A 25,325-nucleotide genomic window follows, 5' to 3' on the forward strand; every position below is an offset into this window, starting at 1 on the left:
AATTGGGAAATTAAGCTTTGTAGGAATTATTGGCCTAAGTGGCAAGTGAGAATATAGCCTATGTGGCTAGGTTTATTTAAGAAATCCTTTCACTTAAGTACCTATCTGAAAACACCATGCTTATTAGCCGTCCAGAAATTCTTACCCTACTTTACTTATAAACTCTATATATGTTTAAGGGGGAAAAAACCTGTTTATTTTAAAGGATCTCATTTTACCACAAAACCACCACTATGTGCTGACCATTTTGTCAACCTACCATAAAGAAGCCTCTCCCAGAGGCCATAAGGGCCCTGCGGGATCTTTCCACTTTCCGCAGGGCCTGTAAGACCGAACTGTTTCGACAGGCTTTTGAGATCTAGCCTAATTTGGGAGAGAGCTGCCACTCTACACCATTACAGAGTACCATGATCACCATTTACATTTATATTTACCGTATGTTAAATTATATCATAGTGATACACCACCAAAAATGCAATGGAATGTTTCAATGTTTAAGTGTTTTAAATAATTTTAAATTGTAGTTTTATTGGTTAAATTGTAAAAATGTGTGTTGTTAGCCGCCCTGAGTCCGCTTGCGGAGAGGGTGGGATAGAAATTTAAAGTAATAAATAAATAATAAATAAGCCATCCTGTTCTTCAGTCTGTTCTAAGAATTCTGAGACCCTTTGGTGGCAGTGAAAATAAGAAAGGCAGCACAACACACATCACCTCAGAACACTACAGGGTTATGCCTTTACAGAGGTTATAGAGAAAGAGAAAAACATCACAAACACAAACCTTACATCATTTCTTGAGCTCCGGCAGAATTCCTTCCCCTTGTGAGAATTCAGCCAGTATTCCGGTTGCCTCTGTGTGTGTGTGTGTGTGTGTGTGTGTGTGTGTGTAAACGAGAATTCTTTTTTCTCTTCATAAAAATTTGAAAAGCAAATCTTAAGTTTCTCTTCACAAAATATTTCTGTCTCTACATGAACTGTATTAGTGGAAGCTAGGGTAACTTTCACACTCACCAAATAACACACTTTCAATTCACTTTCAATGCACTTTGCAACTGGATTTTACTGTGTGTAATAGCAAAATTCACTTGCAAATGGTCAATGAAGCGAATTGAAATGGCATTATTTAGCATGTGTGAAAGAAGAATCTGCAGGTAGACATTTCACATAAATATAAATATTAATTATTTTCCCCCAAATGCAGCCAATCTTAATGTAAATATTATTGTACTTGTTTTATCTTGTAAGCCCCTCTAAGCTTTAGAGGGATGGGATGTAAATATTTAAAAATAGATAAATAAAATATATAATAAGGTTTCAGAGGTTTTGACAATGATTTGGATTGGGGAGGAGGAGGGAGTTTGCTTGACTGTGTATTTAAATTTAAAAAAAAAAACCCTATCAAGCATCTATTGAGAAATTAGATTGAAACTGAAACAAATTTTTGCAAAGGCCAATGGTCATAGGAAAATAGATCACACACGCCACACTGTGGTACAATTGGGGTATAGAATTTTTAGAGCAGAATTTAAAGACTGTTCTACAAACTTATCTCTGACATTCCTACTTCAATGTACACATGAATAGGAGCTAAAAGTGAGTCCTGTGGTCAAGCAGATTAGAGTGATTAGAATGATTTAAAGAAAATTCAAATTCTGGGCCTTTAGGTATTTAATTGTAAAATAAATGTAAACTTTTTCAGTGATGACAAGAATCCAAATGAAGGATCCAAATAATATTATTTGTTGCAGGGAAATCACACATAAGTTATCCTGCAGTTTGTGCTGTTCACTGTAGGGTTGGTTTTCTGGCCAGGTCATATATGGAATTGCTTGGGGTGGAGCAATAAGGATGGTGTTGCTCCTGCCGCCGCACAGTGACTCCTCTGATTTCCAGCAATTAAAAGCATGGCAGGAGGCTATGGGTGTTCCTTGCTTGGGGTGGCAAAATACTTCAAAGCAGCCCTGGCTCACCATCCTTTAGATCAGTGTTTCCAATTTGCAGGGTCATGACCCAGTACCAGGCCACGGAAGCCTCACTACCAGGTCACAAGAAAAGCCAAAGCTAGCCCCGCCCCCAGCAAAGCTAGCCCCACCCCATCATCAACGCTGGGCTGCCTCTCCTTCCTTCTCCCCCCCTCCCAGTGTCTGAGAGAAAAGTTGGCGTCCACTTGCATTTTAGACGCATGAAGTGTTCTTCACAGTATGAGCTTTCATGTGCCTTGGAGAGATTTCCCTGGAAGGCCTGGGTGGCAAAGAAGGGTGTGTGTGTTTTTTTCAGTTGGGAGGGGCGGTAGCTATTTTTTTTACCAAATGACCCCTGGGCAGAATTGTTGCTGGCTGGGGTCATCTGATGGTGAGGAAGGCTTTTTTGTCTTTCCCTCCCTCCCTCTTTCTTTCTTTCTTTCTTTCTTTCTTTCTTTCTTTCTTTCTTTCTTTCTTTCTTTCTTTCTTTCTTTCTTTCTTTCTTTCTTTCTTTCTTTCTTTCTTTCTTTCTTTCTTTCTTTCTTTCTTTCTTTCTTTCTTTCTTTCTTTCTTTCTTTCTTTCTTTCTTTCTTTCTTTCTTTCTTTCTTTCTTTCTTGTGATGCTCTGTCTGTATTCTTGGTGCTGGGAGGGGGGAAGCAACAGTGGGAAGGCTTCTAGTGCCCTAGCCCCACTGGTGGACATTCTGGTGTTTTTTGGGCATTGTATGAAAGAATTTGGACTGGATAGTCCACTGGCCTGATCCAACATAGCTCCTCTTATGTTCTTTCTTTCCATGTGTTTCTTTTCTTTTCTTTTCCTTTCCTTTCCTTCCATTTCATTCTTTCCCTTTCTTTCTTTCCTTCCATTTTTACTGGATGAAACTTTTCTGTTCATCATACTGTTGTTGCAGACATAGGAGCTCTGCCAATGAAAAGTTGGCACCTCCAACTGTAGCCAGCTGGCCTTCTATGAGATTTCTGTGTGAGTGAGTGAGAGTGAGAGGTGTGGGCAGAAAGAGATTATTGGAGATTACTGTTGTATATCTCAACAGCACTGGAACTGATGGTACTATGAACTTGGCACCATTTTATTGGTCCTGCTTTTAACAGCTGTCTGACACCAAAATTAAACTCCTCCTGTAGATATTAAAAAGGATGAAAGAAGTTCACTGGCTAAGTATCTGCAGAACACGTTGCTTTTAAAGGCAAGGGAAACACAGCCAGTAAAAAGCTGCAAGCCCCTCATAAATATTCTTTTTGGAATAACTGCAGAAAAGCTTGTATGAACTTCATATAACTTGAAATTAATTCATTAATTGCAGTACAATTCTTTGCTACCTTTCAGAGCAATTTCCCAGTGTTTCAACCAAAGAAAAGTATGAAAAATAGCTGTCAAAAGATTTTTTTATAGTTTGAGGCAGGGTTCCAGTAGTAGCAGCTGAAGGAAAGGCCTACTAAATGTGTAAGCATATTTTGAGGTAGAGCAGCTGCAAGGGCCTAGTGTGGGTGGTACACAGTGCTGCATTCCTAATGGCAATGGCAACAGCACTCCCAACTGCATACACTGGTTAGTGCTGTTGAGAAAGGGGTGTGTAGGTGGTGCAGGCAATTGAACATGGGCATTAGGAGCGCTTGCAAGCTGGAGAAGAACACACAAACAGGAGAAGTGTAAAAAATAACTGGGCCACGGGAAAGAAAAGTTTGGGAAACTTTGCTTTAGATAATAAAAGCCCTACCGTGGTGACAAATCTGAGGATATTCATCGGTTGGATGTGGGTGACGCAGGATTGGCTCACACTCCGTCTCTGGCATACCATTGGTTGATTCTGCTCTCCCCTACCCACTGCCAGCTCCGTCAGGCGAGAACCCCATCAGACAGCCACTAACCTCTGAGGGAGATAGTTCTGTGCTGACAGGTTCTTTGGGGGGCTTACTGATCACTTGTCTACCTATCTGGGGCTTGTATACCTTCCTTCCTGCCACCCCCCACCCCCCAATATTGTATTTCTTCCTACAACTGGCTTTACTGCTGGTGTTAAATGTTGCTTAAAACATGATAAAAGCCTTAGTGTATTTGAGAGCCAAAGGCAGGGAGACTTTTCTCGTTTTCAACTGTCAGGACATAAATACATTCTCTAAATGTTTCAATTCCTGGAGAACGAAGGGACTCTCCTCTTGCATTGGGTTTACTGTTAACAGTATTCAGTTCACACACAAACCTCCATGCAGATGTATGATTGATACTTAGCCAATTCTCATAAGAAAAAATCATAACAGAGTAATGTATTATATAGTAAACTTGAATGAACCACCCCCTCCAAATCTTCATTGATATCAAAAATATTCTAAGTGCTTTGGGGATACTTTGCTAAAAATCCCCCAGCACCCACAGTAAAGGGAGGTATCAGTTTAATTCACATGGATTCTCTCCAGCCTGCAGAGGGAGTGGTTCTAAGCACAAACAAATCAAAGATCATCCAGTCAGTCTTTGCAGGGCACTTAACAGGAGCCTTGCGGATGAGATACTTACAGTTTATTTGCTGTAACCACAGGTCAGAGGAGGATACTTCAGGCTAGCAAACAGACATTGCTGGCTAGCATTCTCCTGAGTGGTCAGTCAGGAGACCCAATCCTATGCCACTACCTGTTACACAGCTCCAAGATGTAGAGTGTTCCTTCAATCAGGGTGACAATTCCTGAGGGAAGCCATTAGGCATATTCTCTTGCTGTTTCACAGGGAGACCTGGGTTCAAATACCCATTCTGCCATGAAGCTCATTGGGTGAGAATTTGATCCTCTCTTAGGTCAACCTAACTTAAATGATTATTGTGGAAGTACAAAAGAATGGGGAGACCCACAAGCACTCCCCCAAGCTTCTTGGAGGCAAGGAAAGGTACAAATCCATTTATTTTTTAAAAAAAACCCTCTCCTTCTGGACGATCCAGGTTATGCACTAAGGTTAATTTTGCATATCCTATTGTGTAATGTTTTCTATTGTGCTTTCTGTTTTGGTTTTGTCACTCAATGCGAAGGGCAAGAAATTGTACAGAGAACAGCACTTAAGCACTATCCCAGCCTCCCTAAGAATCTTCTGGACTGTTCATAAAATATAATCCAGACAGAACAAACACGGGGAGGGGGGGGGGGTGACATTTACTGACAGTTCTGCTCCTGCAAGCACACAGGATAACTTGTGAGCACATGCTCACATATTCTCAAGCATATCCATAAAGCTTAATACAGAATTTATCCATAATACGGAATTTTTATTTAAAACCCAAGTTTCTCCAGAATCTGAATTTCCACCATGTATCACATTCTGTGCCACTCCTGTGCAATTTCAGCAAATAAATTATTTGACTGTCATTAATGTGCCTTGCCATCAATGATAGTTATATCTCATGGGCCCTTTATTTATACTTCACTTTGGGCCCTTTATTAAGAGCCTTGTGGCGCAGAGTGTTAATGCTGCTGTATTGCAGTCCTAAGCTCTGCTCACGACCTTAGTTTGATCCCCAGTGGAAGCTGGGTTTTCAGGTAGCTGGCTTGAGGTTGACTCAGCCTTCCAAGGTTGGTTAAATGAGTACCCAGCTTGCTGGGGGGAAAGTGTAGATTACTGGGGAAGGCAATGGCAAACCACCCCGTAAAAAAGTCTGCCGTAAAAATATTGTGAAAGCAGCATCACCCCAGAGTCGGAAACAACTGGTGCTTGCACAGGGGACCTTTTCTTTTTCCTTGGGGCTTTTATTTGTACTTGAAGATTGTCCCTACAATGATACCTTGCATCAAGTCAGAACACTGGACCATTTTGCCCAGCAGCTCTCCATGGTCATCAGAAAGTATTTGCTCAGTCCTGCTATGCAAATTCATTTCTTAAAGGAATAGATGGGTGAGAGAGTGAATTGGTATCTTATTGGAGATGTGAAGGCTCATTAAATAAACAGAAAAAAATGCAATAAAAATGAAGTTTTTCTGCAGCATTGCACTAAGTATATTCACAAATCTTCTTGTAGGAAACTATGAATCTCCTGATAACTTCTCCCAGCCACTTCCCATGGGATATTAAATAGCATTTTTTTTTTTGGGGGGGGGGGGGGCGATGAGATCAAACTGTGCAGAATCAGGACCTTTTTTGTAGAAAAAGCCCATCAGGAACTCATTTGCATATTAGGCCACACCCCTGGTGTCACCATTGTTTCACACAGAGCTTTTGTGTAGGAAAACCCCAGCAGGAATTAATTTGCATATTAGGCCACCGCAACATCAAGCCTACCAGAACTGCATCCCTGAGTGCTCCTGCTATAAAAACAGCCCTGAAGATACTATGTTCAATGGTATCAAAGGCTGTTGAGAGATCCAGCATAACTAGCAGGGTCACATTCTCTTTTAGCTCTCAGTAGAGGTCATCAACCAAGGTAAGTAAAGCAGTCTCTGCTTCAAACTTGGATCTGAAACCAGATTGAAATGGGTCCTCTTACATTTATATGTTAAAATTTCATAAATATGACACGTTTTCCATGATACGCATTGAAGTATCCATTTTATGCTACCAAAGCAGTAAAGAAGGTTAGACTTGATAAGAAAGAATATTCCATTTCTCATCTTAAACTTTCCATTCCTTCATCAGGGGAAAAAAGAAAACAAAGTACTTCTCCGTCTCTAGAAATTTTACTGTTCTAAATCCTATGTATGCAAAATATGTGTTCTAGTAGAGTGTTGCAGCTTCTCATCTGATTCACTGTGATTTAGCTCAGAAATGGTCATGGTGCCTGATTTTATTAGAATTCCAGTCACACATGAACACCTTTGTATTCCATGGGCCAGTTTTTATAGAACACAGTTATATGTAACCTTTATAACAAAGTGAAAGCAGGTGCTTAAAGGTGAATATAGTCTTTTTATTGACTACTGTGAGTAGAACAAACTAAATACATCTGTAACAGTTTCAGTTCCTTTATACAGTACATTAAATAAGTTATGCACATGAAATAGGTAACAAAAATTCCCTAGCATAAAATCAAGTGACCCCTCCCCAAAAGAGAAAAAGAGACAGAGAGAACTGAATCAAAGAAGTTTTCTCATCATAGAATTTCACATCTTTCAACCCCCATTTTCAAAAATCATCATAAATCATGAATGGTAGTATTTCATTTATGTACATTAAAATTAAAGTATTTTTTCTTTATACACAGCAAGACATTGTAGTTGCAGGGAAGGTTATGGAAGACTGTCTATTTACACACCATTTATCAGAATGCCACTTCTCTCTCTCTCTCTCACACACACACACAAACAAACACACAATCACACAATGTCTTTGGAGCTGATCTTGTAGTATTTAGTCCTCTTCAGACAATTCTGTGGTAACTGGGATTTATAAGCTAATAAGTAGTTTCAATACTGCAGACTTGATTAGGATCTCCATCTTTGCTGCAAACTCTGGGAATAGCTTGTTAGTCTCCTCCAGCAATAGAAAACATGTAATCGTAATAAAGCTTTTCACTCAAACGTCTGGCTATGTTGGGGTTCTTCTGCATATGAAGGCCATTAGAACAGGATGTTTTGATGAATTCCCAAACCTCATCACTAGTCAGCACACAAGAATGTTCCCTTTGACAGCACATCACTAGGGGATGGGTTGACAAATGTTATTTCTGGCTGGTTTTTCTATGTGCAGTTGCATACCTGGGCACATGAATGCATGGAAACATGGAAACACTTGAATCAGCAAAAAAAAAAAAGGCAGTTCCCAAAAGTTTCATTTTAAAAGATCAAGTAATATCCTGAATAGCAGTGGCTGCAAATCTTAAAACATACCAACATGCTTGTTTCTCAAAAGTAAAACCTTCTTAGTATTGACTCTCAAGCTAAGTGGAAATGATGTCTTTTGCACTGCCACATATGTCAAGTGCTCTGGTGTATGTATGATAAGATCATGTACACAAAACTTCTAGATGTTGATTTCCCAGTGGCTGTAGTTTTGTATTAATCCTCAGCTGATCTTGCAATTGATTTGATGTCCAACCAGGACATTAATGGGCAACTTGGCACACTTGATGGTGCATCATAAGACAATGGATTTTAGTTCTTTGGAAGAGTCATTCTAAGGATGCACATTAAATACAGCACAGATAACAAGCTGGTTGCTAAAGATGCAACCAGGCAAAGCCTCAGCACCCAAAAAAGTCTATCCAAGTATTTCACTATGATGCCACACTGCTTTGTTTCCAATGCACAGAATCTTGAAACTGGAGTTAGTGGGTTAAAGGCAATTGCTTAGAGAACACGTGGAACCTCATTAACCTTGGATATATGCAAAAGTTTAAACACTAATAATACAATTACATGAACCTTATTTAATTTAGCCAACTTGTTTGGGGACAACAGGCTGTAAATTATATGATGGAATAATGCACGTTTGTTAATGTATACACTGATAAACCTCAAATAACGTATTTTAAACCAACAGTGTATGTGGTATGGTGATGGGGAATGTCTTCAGTATAGCAAAATAAACCAAGTTGATTTGGGGGGAAAGAGTAGCAAAAGGTGATCTGCAAAATGGCTGCATGACACCTCTCAATCTGTTAAGGACCACAGACATATGTATAGAGATGGACTTTTTCTCACAAGTGAAGGATTAAAATGGGCCAAGTGAGACAGATCGTGATTCACACTGTCCAGGAAATAGTTTTAGATCCTCCCTTCAGCAAACAAGAATAGCATCGTTCTGCCACCTCCTCCTCCTCCCCAAATCTGTCCACAGCTTGAGGGAAAAGGAAAAAGGTGGTAGTGGTGGGAGAAATCAGAAGTGAGAGATGGCCATGGGGTGGGGGGAGTGAGAGTGAAAATCAGGCAAAACAAGTCACTCATCACCCATGATGTAGTTCCCTTTGCCCCTTTGCCACTGTGTGTTTGTGCAAGCTCATGGGGGGGGGGGGGGAATACCAAGTCGAGAGCTCAGCAGCACAGGAGGCATGGAGAACAACTCATTAGAAACTCACATCAGTTCTCAAAGCGACAAAATGAATGTACCCTTTTGAGAAAGTGCAGATAAAACAAACAAGAAGTCAAAAGTTCTCAGGGTCTGAGGAAACCCACTGCTTCCAAGTCCCAGGAGATCATTCTGGGATCCCAGCGAGGAAAACCATCATGGACTTCTAAGCAAGCTGATTCTAAGGACAAGGGGAAGGAGGGGGGAAAATGCCCCGTAAGCATTAGCTCGAGTGACAATGTGCCGCAGTACAAATGTTCAACAACTGTTTTGAGGAGTCTGTTTTTTTAATGTAGAAAAACTAGGAAAACTAACAAAATATGCTGGATGTCACCTCCCCTTTTAGAGTCCATTTGTGTCTATCGCTGTCACGGAGGCTGGAGTGGAGGATCGAGAGGTGGTAGCCGAAGTTTTCTCTAGAGCTGGACTTGGGATCCCCTCAACTGCTTTGAGGGTGGCTGCTGCTGATCGGCCTGCTGGTAAGGGGAGCGGTTTGACCTGGCTATGCAGGCCTTGCCCGCAGATTCGATGGTGTCTCTCCCAATCCTTGTGCTGGCAGAAGGAGCCACAGTAGCGGGCAATGTTGCATCCACTGCATGTCTCACTGGCTTTGCGACCACAGTTCCAGCAGCTCTGGGGAAAAAAAAAAAAAAACCTCCCTTTTAAATTCATTACCTGTTGTATGCATCAAAAATGACCAAGAAGGCACTATGCAAGATACTGCGGCAGACACTAGTAGTGAGGAAGCAATTTTTTCTCCTACAAATTGATGCAGAATGGCTTGCCAAGCTCTTACCAAATGCAAGTTTGTGTAATGCATGTATGCACAGAACCCATCATAGAAAGACATCATGGGCTTAATATTTCTACGTTCTTCACAATCCATACTAAGTTTTCTTCGCTAAGTTTGTAACAACAGCTGGATACTATCTATTTTTTTCCAGTTTCTGCAGCACCAGTCCTCTGCTGTGAAGGGGCAGCTCTGCTGCAGAGAATGTTCCTCTGTTGCTAAGGTCTTTTTGCTCTTGCGGTGAACAGAAAGCACCTAGCACTGGAGAAACATACTCTGCTGCAGAGCATTGCTTCTGCAACAGAGAACAGTACTGTGGGAATGGAAGAAAGGGTTAGGATCCCAACCACAGTTTCATAAACAACCTTCAACCAATAAGCCATATGGCAGTTTTCAGTTCTCTGGGGCTATTTGAAACCCCTGCCAATGACATGAAAACCTTCCTAGACCATGAGCTCCAACATGGAAGTGAAGCACCAGGCTACCAGCAAATCAGCTGGTGGAATTACAGTGTGACCAATCAGAAATGATGGCAAGAGGCCAAAGACACAGCTGGCCATAGAACAGCCTGGTACAGCTGAGCACTGGGAGGGAGGGAGGGAAAACGAAAGAGAAAGAGAGAAAGAAAGTTGGGGATGAGGGATTTTCTGCTGTGATAAAGTGTCTTCTGTTTTGCATTCTTTCCTCTACATTTTACATGTTACCAATGTTTCTGCATATCCAGACAGTAACACCAAGCAGAACTCTAAGCCTCTTTTAAGGTCACTGCTGACATTCTTTCCCAGGCAGCTGTTCTCATGCAGTGAAAGTCAGCAGGGGAAAAAAGCAACTCTTAAAAGTCTAAGAACACAATTGTATCTAAAATACCACATATCTAAGACTGTTGGAGGCTTGCATCAAAAAAGACCAGAGTATTCCATCCTGAAGACAGGAGTCTCAACACTTTTGAGACTGTAGCAATAATGGACTTTAATTTAAGAAGGACAAAACACTGCTGAGTCAAGGGGAACCATAGGCATGCTAAGGGGTGGAATTCTAGCAGAAGCTCCTTTGCACATTAGGCCACACACCGCCTGATGTAGCCAATCCTCCAAGAGCTTAGAAGAAAGAGCCTTTTAAGCTCTTGGAGGATTGGCTACATCAGGGGTGTGTGGCCTAACAAGCAAAGGAGCTCCTGCTAGAATTCCATCCCAGGGCACACTCCTTAAAATTCTGCCAGGGGACTTCTCCCCATGCTTTCCAAAATGTGCCAGGGGTATTTCCTTAGTGCTTTACCTCCGTAGACTCTTCTTGCTCATTGATCACTAGGAAAGCATCCTCAGTTGCTTGGCGCTTGGCATCTGCAATAGTTTGCTCCATTCGGGCCCTCTCAGATGCGATCATTTCAAATGCCTTCTGCTCGGCCTCTGCAACAGCTTTCTGGACTTCAGACATGGCCTGGCGCTTCACTTCATTCACAGCTTCTTCTAAAAGAAAACAAGAGCCTCATAAAACAGCTTTGCAGAGAAGGCAAAGGACAGCATGGAACAATTTGCAGTCTGCCTGATAGGAGTAGAGAGATTTTTGTATGCCCTTCAGCCTGATCTGTGGCTTACACCTAGTCAACTCCATGTCCAATAGGATTAAACGGTAAGGTGGGTAAATGAGGTTAAAGGCTATATGGACAAAGCAAAGGAGAAAGAAGAACAGCACCAAACAATATAAATTTGCAATGAGTGCACAAGGTCTTGGAAAATGAACAGTGCTTTTCTGCACTCACAAAAATGGGATGCAAAATTAGGAAAGTACTTTCAACTCACTTTTATTTCAGGCAGACATTTAGCTAAGTTGGACAACAAAGCCCCAAATGGCCACAATCCCACAGAGCATTAGACATACTTAGATCCATTCATTTACTTTGATGCTGCTTTGACTGTAGTCATGCAAAGCTGTCATAAACTGAATCGCACCATTGGTTCAGCAGGGTCAGTATTGTTATGCTCTGACTGGCAGCAGAGTTCCAGTGTCTCAAATAGAAGTCAAACATCACCCACTGCTTGAGACTTTTCACTGGAGATACTGCAGACTGAACTTGGGGCCATCTTGCAAGCAAAGCAGATGCTCTATCACTGAGCCACAGCCCACGTGTATGATCGTTATTTCCATGGAGTTGCACCTGGTTCTGTTTAGCTGTCCAATGTAAAAGCATCCTCTTTGTAGAAAAGATATGACTGCCAACAGTAGAAGCAGAACAGTACATAAACAGCTGGTGAATCCCCTCTTACTTTTGCTTATTTCATCTTCTCCATTTTAAAGCTACCTAGGTGGTCCGTTAAACAAACTGCTTAAAAATAATCCGGGGATTCTGACAACACACTGTTTTAGAAACTGTTACAAACCACTCTGTTAAAGCATTTGTCAGCAGCCTGATACCTTGTTGTATCAAACAGCAGAGGAAAGACTGCTATATTTGCAGAGAGAAATTATTCTTTTGACACTAGTCACGAGTGACTGGGGATCTCTGAACACTTTGGAGGGAGAATATAAAGATGGTCTATCCTTTCACCTGCTTGCTCCTTCCCAGCACCAGAATTTCCTTTGTTGTCTGTATTCCCCAATCCCCACCTTTCTTCTATGCATCCTGGGCCAGCTTTCTCCCTGGAGGAAAGCTGGAACAAGAACCCAGTGGGTATTGTGGATGCTGGCATTTCTCTAAGGAACTCGCAGCCTGACCATGCAAACAGAAGTGGACCCATCTCTGTCTACAGAAGTGGCTTCCCATGGGACCCACCAGATGCATATGCCAACACTAACTGGATCTTTGGCTCAGAATTTCAAGGTCAAACAGGCAACACATCAGTGGGTCCACTTGGGTGAATTTGTTTGGAGGCTCTGTCTACTAATATTCTTCAGGGAAGGATACAGCAGTATATCTAGAAGAGCCTCAAGGGCCTCCCTGAGGAAAGACTGACTCCATCAAGGGCAGAGTTATTATCCTCCTGCTCTGCCCCTTTTCCATCCTGATGCTGGCTGGTAGTTTTGTAGTCAGGTAGCTTGCATTTTTGTCAGATTGTTTTAAATGTATGTGGTTTATGTTTCTTTCTTTTTAAACTTTTGTATGCTGTTTGGTGTCTCTATTGAGCAGAGGGGAAAAAAATGGCTAAAATGCTTAAATAAATAAGCAACCAGCCAGCCAGTCTGTGCTGTATAAGGATTTCCTTCTGGTCTTGTATAAGAAAAAGAACACAGTTCTCCTTAGAAAAGCCTTTCAGTCCTCTTGATGTTATGAAGCAATGTCTGGCAGTTTTTAAAGGATATATTTTTTAAAAAACCTCTCTGCTTTTAAAGATCTGTGATGTACTATTACTGGCTGTTAAAAAGTACTATGGTCGAAAGATGTTCAACAACTTAAGATGATTATTTTTTTTCAAATGTATAAATTTGCACCCCAGATGAATTTGGATAATGGATGAATTTGCCAGAACAATAAAACTGGCTTTCCTGAGCTTCTTTTTAATTTTTTTTAGTAATTTTTAACTTTTTAATTTTTGCTTTATTTTAAAAGGTATATGTAAAAAACCCTACATAGTTCTGTCTCAACTCATGTTGGTATTTGAAAAATCCCTGTCCCACAACATCCCATGAATGAATGAATGTGCGGGGGCGGGGAGGGGAGGAGTCCTCCAAACTGGACTTCTTCAAATACATACCGGCTTTCTTCCAGATCTCTTCAGTGACGTAGCTGGCTGCTCCTGACCTGGTACTAAACTCACGTTGAGAATCTGCAGAAAGAAAGGTTGCATCCACAAAATTAGACAACGAGATATCCCTCCCACCCTAGCTATGAGAACTGATACACAGCATCTGTTCAGCAAGAGATAGTGCTGAAAGAAAGGATAGAGTTAATTGCTTAAACCAAGCCAAGAGATTTCTGCAGTTAAGAGTGTTCACCAAATGGCACGATGATGAATGACCGCTTTTAATTTAGTGTCCTACATAATTTATTGCACAGCATAATCCATTTCCATCTCTTAATACTTTGTCATCAGAGGCTATATTTATAAATATCCTTGTCAGGCATCTGTTTTGTCCTGCTATAGCTAACATTAATCCGTGCTAATGGCAGCCTGCATTTTGCGCAGCACCTTGTATTTTTGAGAACTTCAGGCAACTGAAGTGCAAGCTGTATTTTGTGGGGTCTGTCACTTGAGAACTGCAAAAGCAGTGCCCCCATATACACACATATCGTGCTGGAAACATCAATATCAGCAGTGGGAGATGCTGGGACCTAACATACTGGGCTGAAGTCTGTGGATCTCTTCTGCTAGGGGTAGTGCTTTCCATTGGCAAAAGGAGCCTTCCTCTAAAGCCAAACAGTCTCTTCCATGGCAGGGAAGTGCTGCTGCCAGATGAATGGGCCTGCAGGATCCTAACCTATAGTCTCACTGTGCTCATTTGCTAGAGGAGACAACTGGGTACTCACAGTTCTGTGTCGTGATGACTATCTGCTATATAAATGTAAATGTGCCTTATCCATCAATCTGGAGAAAGCAGAGGCTGAAGCATCACTTGGCTCTGAACTAGACCTCCATTCTCATTTGCCCTTCTTGCCCTCTGCCCCCCACACATCCTCCTGCCATTACTCCCCTACCCCCACTGTCCACTCTCAGTCTTATGCCCACTTGAAACCTTCTCTCTGCATCTGAACACTCACATCAAGCCAGCTCTCACTCTTCTAACTTTTCACAAAGACCTTCCCAGATGACCATACAGAGCTTTAGCAATTCCATGCTTTCTACTATCATGTTATTCCCATGAACGCTAGGTGTAAATTTTCTAAAGCCAACTGAAATGCTGTCAAAGTGGAAGCTTTAAAGTTCTGAAGTAGGAAGGGCCTCTCTAGGATGAGCAGAGATGCACAGCAGCCCTTCTCTTCCTTGGTGGTCTCCCACCTGAGGACCAACCATGCTTAGCTTCCAAGCTCTGACAAGCTCAGGTGAGTCAAGGTTATTAGTTAATATGAAAGCTTGTATTATTTCCACCACTCTCAACCAGCACTGTTTTCTAAATTTTTGAACTTATGCAAATGAAATCTTCAAGAGAAAAAAAGTGGACAGTAAGAGTTTTCATATAAATTACTAGCTGTGGATACTGAGACACTTTCCAGTCTGGGTAGGCAGGCTCAAGGAACGCACAGTTTCCTTTCCTCCTTACCTCCATCCTTTCAAAGTCTTGAAAATCCTCCTCCAAGACCATTTTGCTTAGCCCTGGCAAAACTTCAATTTGTAGCCAACAGCTGAACTGAAAACAAACTTAAGCTAAAAGAATATTTTTTGCACATAAGGAAGCTTGCTTGCTTTACATTATGATGTATTTCAGAACTTTTCAAGAAGAAGGGATTTAACTTACAATATGCAAGCATTATGAACTAGGGCAGGGGTGGGGAACCTCCATCCTGAGGGCTATATACGGCTCTCGAGGTCACTTGGTGTGGCCCTTGGGGATTACTGGGCCGAACCAAGCCATGTGGCAGCTTCCCTGGGGCCTGGCTGGCCAGTGAGGATCGTGGGGCCCAGCCGCGCTGTGCAGCAGCCTCCCCAGGGCCAGGCAGGGATTACAGGGCCCAGATGTACTGTGCGGCAGCCTCCCTGGGGCCTGGCTGGCCGGCCAAAATTGCTGCAGGGCCTGGAAAAGTTACTGTCACAGTTCAGTTTGCACTTGATTATCCCAGATGGTGTGGCCTAATATGCTAATATTAGGGGATGTGGTCTAATAAGCTACTGAGTTCCTGCTGGGCTTTTTCTACAAAAATGTATGTGGTAGAAAAGCTATGCATTTGCCTAGGGTGGTGGGCCAGGTGTGTTTGTGTGCATGTGTGTGTGTGTGTGTGTGTGTGCACGCCAGATTAGGCTCTCCCCACACGACTTCAAATAGAAAAACAATTATTTGCATTAATTTTGCTGGCCTGAATCATTCTCCCTTGGCGGAGCACTTTTTAAAAGTTGATAATTTTTTATGGCCAGTGAATGATGTTATAAGTATCCATATGGCCCTTGGAAGAAAAAAGGTTCCCCACCCCTGAACTAGGGAAACTCAACATGGGGGACTCAGAGCATCACTAGTTAAGCGTATAGATCTGTTTTGCAGAATATGAAAAATGGCACCTTCAGCCCCATGGCCAACAGTTGCCCTTCTGCACAAATCATACTTCTGGATTTTCCAATCTCTTCTTATTAGGCTCACAGATCCATCAGGAATTAGACAGAAAGAGATGCTACAGTCTATTCTTCGTCTGTTGAGCTTCAAGCAAGAGAAAAGTGACAGCTGGTACACCACACTACCCCAGATGTACAGAAGTTGCTAGTAAAAGGCCTCCCTGTGGCAAAAGCAACACACTAGGAATGTGGTGCATAGAAGTTATGTGGCTGCTTTGCCCTTTATACATTTCCATGCATTGTGCGGGCACCTGGAAGTGGAACCACAGCCTCAGAGAAATCTTTCCTGGCAACTACCATGCAGCTGGGGTAACATGTGAAAAGGCTGGAGGAGGGAGGAGAGGAAAATGGGAGAACCTAATATAAAAGCAAAAAGTTAATAGTAAATGAAATCTGCATTCTGCAACTATATATATTCCAAATCTTTCTGATGCAAATGTGTGTGGAGACAATAGAGCTGCCAGGTCCAGGATTTTGTCCCATGTGGAATTGTGTTTGGAAACTCCTGAAGTGCTATCCTCTGCTGGGAGGGGAAATGCATGTCCCCATTTTGAAGGACAGATGTAGATATGTCTCCCTTTCACATTTAACAATGGGGATCCTTTGGACTACATGTGTATCAAATTTCATCTTCTTAGCTAGTGTGAGAGTACTTTAACTAGGTACTTGGGAGTATACTGCAGGCCTGGCCTTTGGATGGCAAAATATACAACTATCAGTGTCACATTCCCTGATTCTTTTATTAATCACCAGGTTTCTTGGATTAAAAAGGTAAAGGTAGTCCCCTGTGCAAGCATCAGTTGTTTCCAACTCTGGGGTGATGTTGCTTTCACAACGTTTTCATGGCAGACTTTTTACAGGGTGGTTTGCCATTGTTCTTCTCCAGACAAATCTGTCCCCAGCTCTGGATGTTTTGTCCATGTTTGGAAGGTTCCTGGTGCTGCTTGGTCATAAAACTAACTAGACATTCATTCTAGCTCAACACTATTTTCTTACTTGGCAACAAAATGCTGAGTGGTGTAAAGTGGTTGTCAAGGGCCATTTTGTTGATTCAGGTGGTCCCACTGCCATTGCAACTGAGGCAATTTTGACATTTGGGGTGACTTAGAAGTGGTATGCCTCAATTTTTTCTTTGCCTTTTTAGTGTGCAGCTCTGAAGAGGTTCTTGGGAGTGGACGCTCAGTTCCAAGGGTTTAGATTGAGCTGCAGGGATTGATGCTATTGAGGGAGTGCGGGCCTGCTTGCAAGAGTAAGGGACTTCTCTCATAACACCACTTTCAGTCTTGAAGCCCTATCATGCCTGGCCTTAGGTGTAAGAAAGCAACACGATGGACAACTGGAGGCATTGTGTTCCTCCCCCAGACAGAGAACACAGTCCTCATGTTCATTGTTTTAATCTGCACTGGTGGCATATTTAAAATAAAGCCATCTTCCACTTGCAAAGAACAAAAGGGAAGAAGAAACCCAATGAAAACTAACAGCTGGAAGACCTGTGTCCTCTCTACACAACAGCAAAGAAAAGACTGAGGGAGCAGTGCTCTCCCCACCTCCATCATGCGACCATTTGCGTGGGAAAGTTTTCCACTCTCAGCTCTGTCGGAGGGGAGGGGGAGAGTGCTCCTAATTGTTGAAAAAGCTGGAAACTTGCAAATCTATTCTCCACAGCCTGCACATGTGCATCCATGACAATGAACAAATAGCTATCAATTCTAGTGAAAAGGAGACAATCTGAAATGGTCTGCATATTTATGCTCCTATCTGAATGAATATAAATACCTTGCAAGGACCTTATTTTCCTCTTGGACAATTCTGCATGCTCCATTTCTATGGAACAAATACAAAAAATAAAAAATATAAATCCCCACCTTACAATTTTCAGTTTTTATGTGTTATTTATATGAGAAGTTCTACCTGAATAACAGGTGTTGTAATTTCTAACACTAGTGACATATTAATGGGGGAGGAAGACATTTTGCCTGATTTCACATAGCCTTATCTTTATAGCCAGCTTAGAAGTAGCAGTTAATTCCTTTGTGTGTTCTGTGTAAAGCTTTGAATTTTTTTGAGAAAACCTCGTGTTTGCTTCCTCTTTATAACACAGTGTAATAGAGTGAATAGCTGAGGTTTCAAAACTTACCACTGCTGACTGAATCCGAGCTCCCTGGACTGTGCTGTCTCACAATTAAGTCACTCCCTCCTTTCCGTGGCTCTGTTGTTTCACTGCATCGTCTCTTCCAATAGTTCAGTTCTTCCCTGTCGGCCTCTTGGCAGCGCCGGAGGACAGCCATGGAGCGCCTGGTCTTCTCCACCATTTCCATGATGCAGTTCAATGCCTTTGAGAAATATATAGTGCTTTAAGCTAATATCTTGCTCTTATACAGGACTTCCATAGCCCTCCCATATGACATGCACATCTGCTTAACCAACATTTCTGCAGCAGCAGGTATCTAAACCAACTTACTCCGCCTGACTAGAATAGCATTTTCAGACTGAGCCAGAAATTGTATTTCTTCTTGCAGCTCTAAAAAGAAACTCCAAGTAAAACTACACTTTCAGTTCAACAACATACTATATCTCATGTTAGACTCTTCTCCTTAAGCATGCTAAGCTTACTTTTGTAAGGATTTTTGTGTTTGGTGGTGGGGAGAATATGGATACATTAAAATGTGCAACAGTGTCTGGAAGGAGTTACGGCACATAATTTGATCACATAGTTTGGTTTTTATTGCATGTTTCAGAATAACTTAAGACATGATTCACAATCAATGGATGGGATCTGCAGCAAAACAAGTATGTCAACTCCATTTTTCTTACACACTTATCTATGTGTTGAAAGTCATGTACGAAGTGGATCCGCATCTAATTGATTTCAATGGGACTTCATGTTTGGCTTGTTCTGCATGAAACTAGTCTATGGAAGTGTTTTTTGGAATATTTGATGGGACGTTACAAGGCAACAAGTTCCAGATCAGGATATAATGCCAAAACCAAGAGTGCATTTGTTCAGCTGTCTGTCCATGCAAGGCAGAGAATATAAAAAACCCATCTAAATAAAGGATATTTTCTAAGTTTTCAAAATACAGCAAAGAAAGGCAGGCAGCAAAGAAAGACACTACCATCTAATAGTGAACATTAATAGACCACTTTAAACGTCAGTGCAGCAAATGAAATAAAGTGCAGGTTAAGTCAGAATGGACATTTATAAACAAACACCTTCTAAAACTTGTTGGCACTATTTCAACCTATAATAGGGACTCCTGTTTCTGCATTCAGCTGTCTTTGTTGAGCTGGGAAAAACATAAAAGTTCTTCCAATGAGTTTGAAAGGAATAGTACAATACTGGGGAACAGGGAGGTTTTGTTTGTGCTTGCAGTTTTTACACATTATAGCCGTTCAGTAGCAAGACATTTTCAAACAGATTACTGGGCAAAAGATTTGCCCATCACATCCCATGGGCCTCACTTCCTCTGCAACTCATGCCAAATGCTAGAGTGAAATCACAGTCTCTGCTGGGAGGAGAAATGCAATTTCAGTAGTGGATCTGACAGAAGCATTTTGCCTGGTATGATCCTTTGCTGAGCCCTTGGGCTACCACACCACATGCTTTAAAAATCTGCTTCAATGTGACTATTTTGCCATATGTAGAAGGAATCATCAGTGGAGGGAGAGAGACTTGTGAAACGGCAAACAGCGAAGCAGTCCATGTAGCCCAGTATTGCCTTTCATGATTGATACAGGTTCTCCTAGATTTTGAAAAAAGAGAAGGCTTTTCCTAGCCCTTATATCTAAGATCTCTGTTACCAGATGAGGCCTTGTGCATTCACAGAATGTCCTTTAGTCACTTCATGCTAAATGAAAACAGGATTACACATAGATCTGTTTTGCTGTCATTTTATCAATGCTCATCTCACAGAACTCACTGTGCAGCCCATGTTAAGAGGAGCTGGAGGCTGTGCATTCAAGTTCCTTACATGGTCAAGATGTTTCCATTCATCAGCCCATTCTCTCTCTGTTAAGCGATGGTCCACGAGCTCATCCTGATAGCCTCCATTTAACCCTATTACACAAGGCAAGAAAATGGCTGTATCAGGTATACTGACAGTTTGATGCTATCCAAAGAAGGGGGAAAGCCACATATACTGGGACGTCTAAAACCCTACATGAGGGCTGTGGAGGTCTGCACATGCCCTTGTTTGTATGTGCCAAATTCAGTATCTTGCATCAAGAGTTTTAGCCTTGCCCTAACCTGGATAGCTCAGGAAGCCCAATCTCATCATATCTTGGAAGCTAAAAAGGGCCAACCCTGCTAGTACCTGCATGAGAGCCCTCCTTGGAATATCAGGAGGGGAGGCAGAGGCAGCCTGTTTGGTGTAGTGGTTAAGTGTGCGGACTCTTATCTGGGAGAACCGGGTTTGATTCCCCACTCCTCCACTTGCACCTGCTGGAATGGCCTTGGGTCAGCCATAGCTCTGGCAGAGGTTGCCCTTGAAAGGGCAGCTGCTGTGAGAGCCCTCTCCAGCCCCACCCACCTCACAGGGTGTCTGTTGTGGGGGAGGAAGGTAAAGGAGATTGTGAGCCGCTCTGAGACTCTTCGGAGTGGAGGGCGGGATATAAATCCAATATCATCTTCTTCTTCTGCATCAAGTCACTTCTCCGAACGCCCTTCATGCCCCAATAGGGGTTGTCAGAAGTCCCCATGACTTCCAGGCATGCATGCATGCGTGCGCACACACACAAATACCAAAAGTTTTTAGCCTTCATTCACAAGGGCAAGATGGTTTGGGGCTTTTTTATGACTAAGACAAATCATTGGAATGCACCCTGGCAGAGCCCAAGAGAAATGAGTGGGGAGATCAGATAGCAGCCTCCTTACCAACACTATGCCTGTCTCGCAGTTCCCTGTGCTCCAACATCTTGCTGGGGTCTCTGTACAAGTGGGAGGTTGCAATGTCTTCCAAGGTGTAATGCTGGAGCGGGGGTGGAGTAGGGTGAAACTGCCCAGCTGTATTGATGACGGGCAGCATGAGTGCCGGGCTATGCCGGGGGGCTGGGCTAATGGTGCACACCCTCTTGACAGGGGGCTCCGAGGGGAGCGGGTCTCTCTCAAAGCTGCTTTCTTCTCTCCTGTCAGCAAGGCAAGAAAGGAGAGTCTCCATTACCACAAAGAACACAAAGACAAAGAGGTGACTAAGTGAGCCATCAACTACCTGTTACATATAATACGTAATCCCATTGAAGACCCGCAGCCATACAGTAGCTGCCAGCTCCCCAGGGGAACTCAGTTCTAAAGAGCTGGAGGGGCACAATTCGGATCAGGACTGCAGCACAGGAGGAGGAGGGGTTGAAACAGCCCCAGGGGAGTTACTGGTCCCACTGGGAGGCTGAATGTGCAAGAATTCAATACATGTGCAGCTCTCCCATGTTTCTGGTTGGGAAAATGAGAGAAGTCCCCCCCCTCTCCATCTGTGCTGTGATTCCAATCTGAATGAGGCTCCTGCAGTGCTTTCGAATTGAGTTCCCATGGGGAACTTACAGATGCTGTTTGGCTGTAGTTTGCGACTTAGTGTTCCCAGTCTGAGAAAAGCATAGGTTTTACAAGGAAGAGGCAAGAAAACAAGCTATTCACTGAATAAGATTGAGAAAAAAAATAAACTCACTGACAAGAGACAAACATGCATGTAGGCAGCATGGTGGTCTTTTACGGTACCCCAAAGCATAAGGCATCCTGGTCACAAGCATTTCCTTTCCTAAACAGCCTCTCAACGCCTTTAATCACTCACGTAATGGAACAGTTAAGCTTGGAAATTTAGACAGGACATTTCAAGCCACTCTTTCTGAGACTCTGCTTATACACATTCAAAATAGTTAAAGAAGCTTCTGTGTAATGCAGAACGATAGTCATTGTGTGTTTGAAGATATGTCAGAGAAGGGATGCTTACTAATATTTACCCATCCAAATTTATCCCCAGACTTGGGGGCTCTGAATAACCTGGTTTATGGATCAGCACCAATGAGCCAGTGATCTGCCAGTCTTCCATTTTTGATCTCTGGCACATGTTCGGACTGCATTGTTATCTGTGCAATTCATAGCAGTTTTCACAGTGTTCATCTCTTTTACAGACAATTTTATTTATCTATTTGATCATTTCTATACTGCTTTTCTGCTGTTACTTTTAAGGCAGTTTACAGTCCAAAATAACCTCTTCGATATAACAGAGTTCTAGGAGGGCAGGGACAGGACAGGAAGACAAAAACAAGCAAATTGTAGATGGGTTTCAATTAAGACGCTTGCTCCCAAAGGAATCTGGATGTCACTGTATGGCTGTATTTTGTAATTTAAAATCAACACACACATCTGGGGAGTTAAAGCAAGAGAGTGTCAAACCAAAAACTGTGGCTAACTATGATATTTCAGTTCTGACATTAATTTTGGAAACTCTTGATGTTAAACTGGAAAGCGGGTGAGGCAGAAAGCCTGGCGGAACCAGTCATCAGAAGTAATGACATGGAATGATGACATTCAGTCATCCCCATGTCCAACTATACAGAACATGTCACACAAGTATGTGTTCTAGTTTGCCAATAAAGGCATGGAGGACTCATATCAGGAGCCAGTGTGGCAGAGTGATTGGGGCCAGTTCCGCACTAGACCTTTAATCCTGGTTCAGCCCTGTCTCCAAACTGATTTTCTACACCAGAATCATAAACTCATAGAGTTGGTTTCTATGATTCCATAGTGACAGGCCTCTGATTCAGTGGGAGCTCACAGGAGTGCAGCTCCTGAACCTTTCTGAGAGTTCCACCTCCTCCTTCCCACCTTGTCCACTGAATAGTAGGCGCAGCTGCATAACAATCCCTGGATGAGCTCCACCATCTATTTTTCTGCAAAATGACCTGATGGTTCAAGTGTAGAAAGTCAGTTTGAGGTCAGGGCTTAAAGGTCTAGTGCAGTATTGGCCTAAGAGTGTTGTACTAGCATCTGGAAGATCCAGGTTCAAATCCCCAATCGTGCCATAAAAATCTGCTGGGTGACCTTGGGACAGTCACATGCTTTCAGCCTAACCAACATCACAGGGTTGTTGTGAGAATAAAATAAAAGAGAGGAAATAATGTAAGCTTTGGGTCCCCAACCAGAGAGGAGTGCAGGATATAAGTGAATTAAAGAAAGAAAGAAATTAAATAAATAAATCTTTAAAGACAGGATGTGAAAAGAACATTTTTGCATAAGGCATGCTGACCAACACAGATTGCTGGGTTTTTGAACAGCTCTCATTACCTGTCTGGACTGTGCCTCTTCCCATTGCCATTCACTTCCATCAGCAGCTCTGATGAATCAGCTGGGGAAGCCGTGTTTGTGTTCAGCAAGACATGCTCGTGTTGGGCCAAATATTGGGAAGGGGTTTGTTTGGCTGCCCGAGCACAATGCAGCAGTTCTCTCTGCAGAAGTGGAAGGTTGGCCTGCAAAACAAAGTTAAAGTTGCCATTTAGGCTGGGGAAACTGCAGAGGCCCTATGCTACTGCCCAGCTGTTGTTAAAAACAGTGGAGCTAAGTGTTATAGAACCCCTACTCTCCCACAGAAATAAATTAAAACAAATATCAAGCTGAAGGGGCTGACAGAGCCCACAGCTGTTCCTGACTGGGCTATAGCTACAAAAATACAAACATGTGTGTGTGTATATATGTATGTATATATGATCCCAAGCACATCTCTCCCATCTCTGCAAATGGGAGATATCACAAGAAGGACTAGACTTTATGTCCAATCTTGTCAGTTTCCAAAAGGCTGCCAACTCAGCTTGGCTTGCCTTCCTTTTTCACTTCACAGAAGAAAAGGGCAGGCCACATTTTCTTACTCCACTGGGTACAGAAATATCTCGCTACAAAACTGGTCCCACTAATGGGAGATCCATCATAGAGGAAGAAGCAGGCTCAAGCTGGTGTGCAGCATAATTGAAGGTCCCCTGCAAGAGGCAGTACAGAGCAAACAAATGGGTCATTCCACTGACCTCCTAGCACTACTGATAAATAGAAACTGGGCAGCTGCTTCTGTTTCACCAGCTGGGATACAGGAGACAAGGAGCAGATATAAGCATGATTTATTTAAAAGGGGAAAGAACACTGAGGGTGGGGAAAGGAAGTTTATTGTCCTTCCTTTTGACAACTCCTTTGGCTACACATGCAAGTATTATCTAGCCCCAGAACCCTCCAAGTACAATATCCCAAGGGTACATCTTTGATCAAACAGTGTAGTTCTTTTATCAAACAGAGCTCAAACTGAAATCTATTAATCTGAAAGTTTGACACTTTCTAAGATTCAAAGTCTCTTTTTAAAAAACAATTTATTCTCTAAATTATTTAAAAGACACCCCCCTCCCGTATTTTTTTTTAATTAAGAATTTTCCTGCAACCCTGGGGATTTTCTCATCCACAGAGATAATTAGATATACTGACATGTTGAAAATTGACCCAATAAGCATCCAATTCTATGAGTTTTACAAAAACATGAGGGCTTCCCTTACCCTTATCAGACTCTGTTAAAAAAAAAGAAATTTCTTGTCTATGAGAAAAGAAATATGGGGATGATTCACAAGTATAGTAGCTAGCATGCAGTCCATGGAGCCCAGTGCAGTGCTTTCAGACTCTGGATCCAAAGAGAACTGCCTGGTCAAGTAAGGTTGCTAGATCTAAATGCAATATATAACAATGCTTTGATAGTTTTGGAGATCCTGTAAGTACTTTATCTAGTGTGCCACAGTTTTTTTTTTCACATTACTGTCTCACAGGTATGACTTAGAAAATTAATGAATCACCTCCAAGAATGGAATCACAAATGGACGGAGAGGAAAATTAGTGGCCTCCTGAAGCTTGCAGTGAAAATCCTCTATTGTCACCCTGGAATTCTGCAAAGAGAAAGGGAGATTAATCCAGAGTTTCCTTCCAGTTCAATTAAAATTCCACTAGCCTTTCCTTTCTCAATTCAACTTGTTTTGGAAGCTGACTTTATATTTACTATAACAGGTGGATGTTTTTCCACTAGTACATTTTTTTCATAAAGAATTTTTCCACCCTTCCACCCAGGAGCCTAGAAGGGAATACATAAACCTTCCTCCCATTTTATGCTCTCAACAACCTTGCATGGTAGGTTAAACTGAGAATGACTAGCCCAAGGTCAGCCAGTGACCTTCATGGAATGGGGAGATTCAAACTGGGTTATCTCAGCCATAGAAAACTTACAAGCATACCACATCACAAGCTTGCAAAATGGTTTTAATTTGGTGGTGTGTATCCTACATAAGAGTTCAAATGAAATTCTGTGGATACACATCACCAGATTACCATTTCGCTGGACAAGCATTGGCATAAAAGGCGGGGGGGGAGCCACAGAA

The 25,325-nt window shown here is 42.3% G+C and overlaps 1 protein-coding gene across 5 annotated transcripts in view; it reads right to left on the reverse strand.

The window, feature by feature from the left end:
* Positions 1-6,837: 6,837 nt before the first annotated feature.
* CBFA2T2 (CBFA2/RUNX1 partner transcriptional co-repressor 2) overlaps positions 6,838-25,325 on the reverse strand; it is a 101,294-nt gene continuing 82,806 nt past the window's right edge. For 2 of the 5 annotated variants that reach the window (XM_060230997.1, XM_060231001.1), the window contains exons 4-11: positions 24,750-24,839; positions 23,215-23,396; positions 20,812-21,062; positions 19,859-19,995; positions 18,076-18,271; positions 13,434-13,505; positions 11,020-11,210; positions 9,223-9,587 (exon numbers count right to left, since the gene is read on the reverse strand). In XM_060230997.1, the coding sequence (XP_060086980.1) occupies positions 9,297-9,587; positions 11,020-11,210; positions 13,434-13,505; positions 18,076-18,271; positions 19,859-19,995; positions 20,812-21,062; positions 23,215-23,396; positions 24,750-24,839 (1,410 nt within the window). In that variant the 3' untranslated portion in view covers positions 9,223-9,296. Of the gene's footprint in view, positions 9,588-11,019; positions 11,211-13,433; positions 13,506-18,075; positions 18,272-19,858; positions 19,996-20,811; positions 21,063-23,214; positions 23,397-24,749; positions 24,840-25,325 lie in introns of all 5 variants that reach the window. The other 3 variants (XM_060230999.1, XM_060231000.1, XM_060230998.1) reach the window with 3 other exon arrangements.

This window comes from Heteronotia binoei, chromosome 2 (assembly GCF_032191835.1).
Source record: "Heteronotia binoei isolate CCM8104 ecotype False Entrance Well chromosome 2, APGP_CSIRO_Hbin_v1, whole genome shotgun sequence".
NCBI classification, from domain to species: Eukaryota; Metazoa; Chordata; class Lepidosauria; order Squamata; family Gekkonidae; genus Heteronotia; species Heteronotia binoei.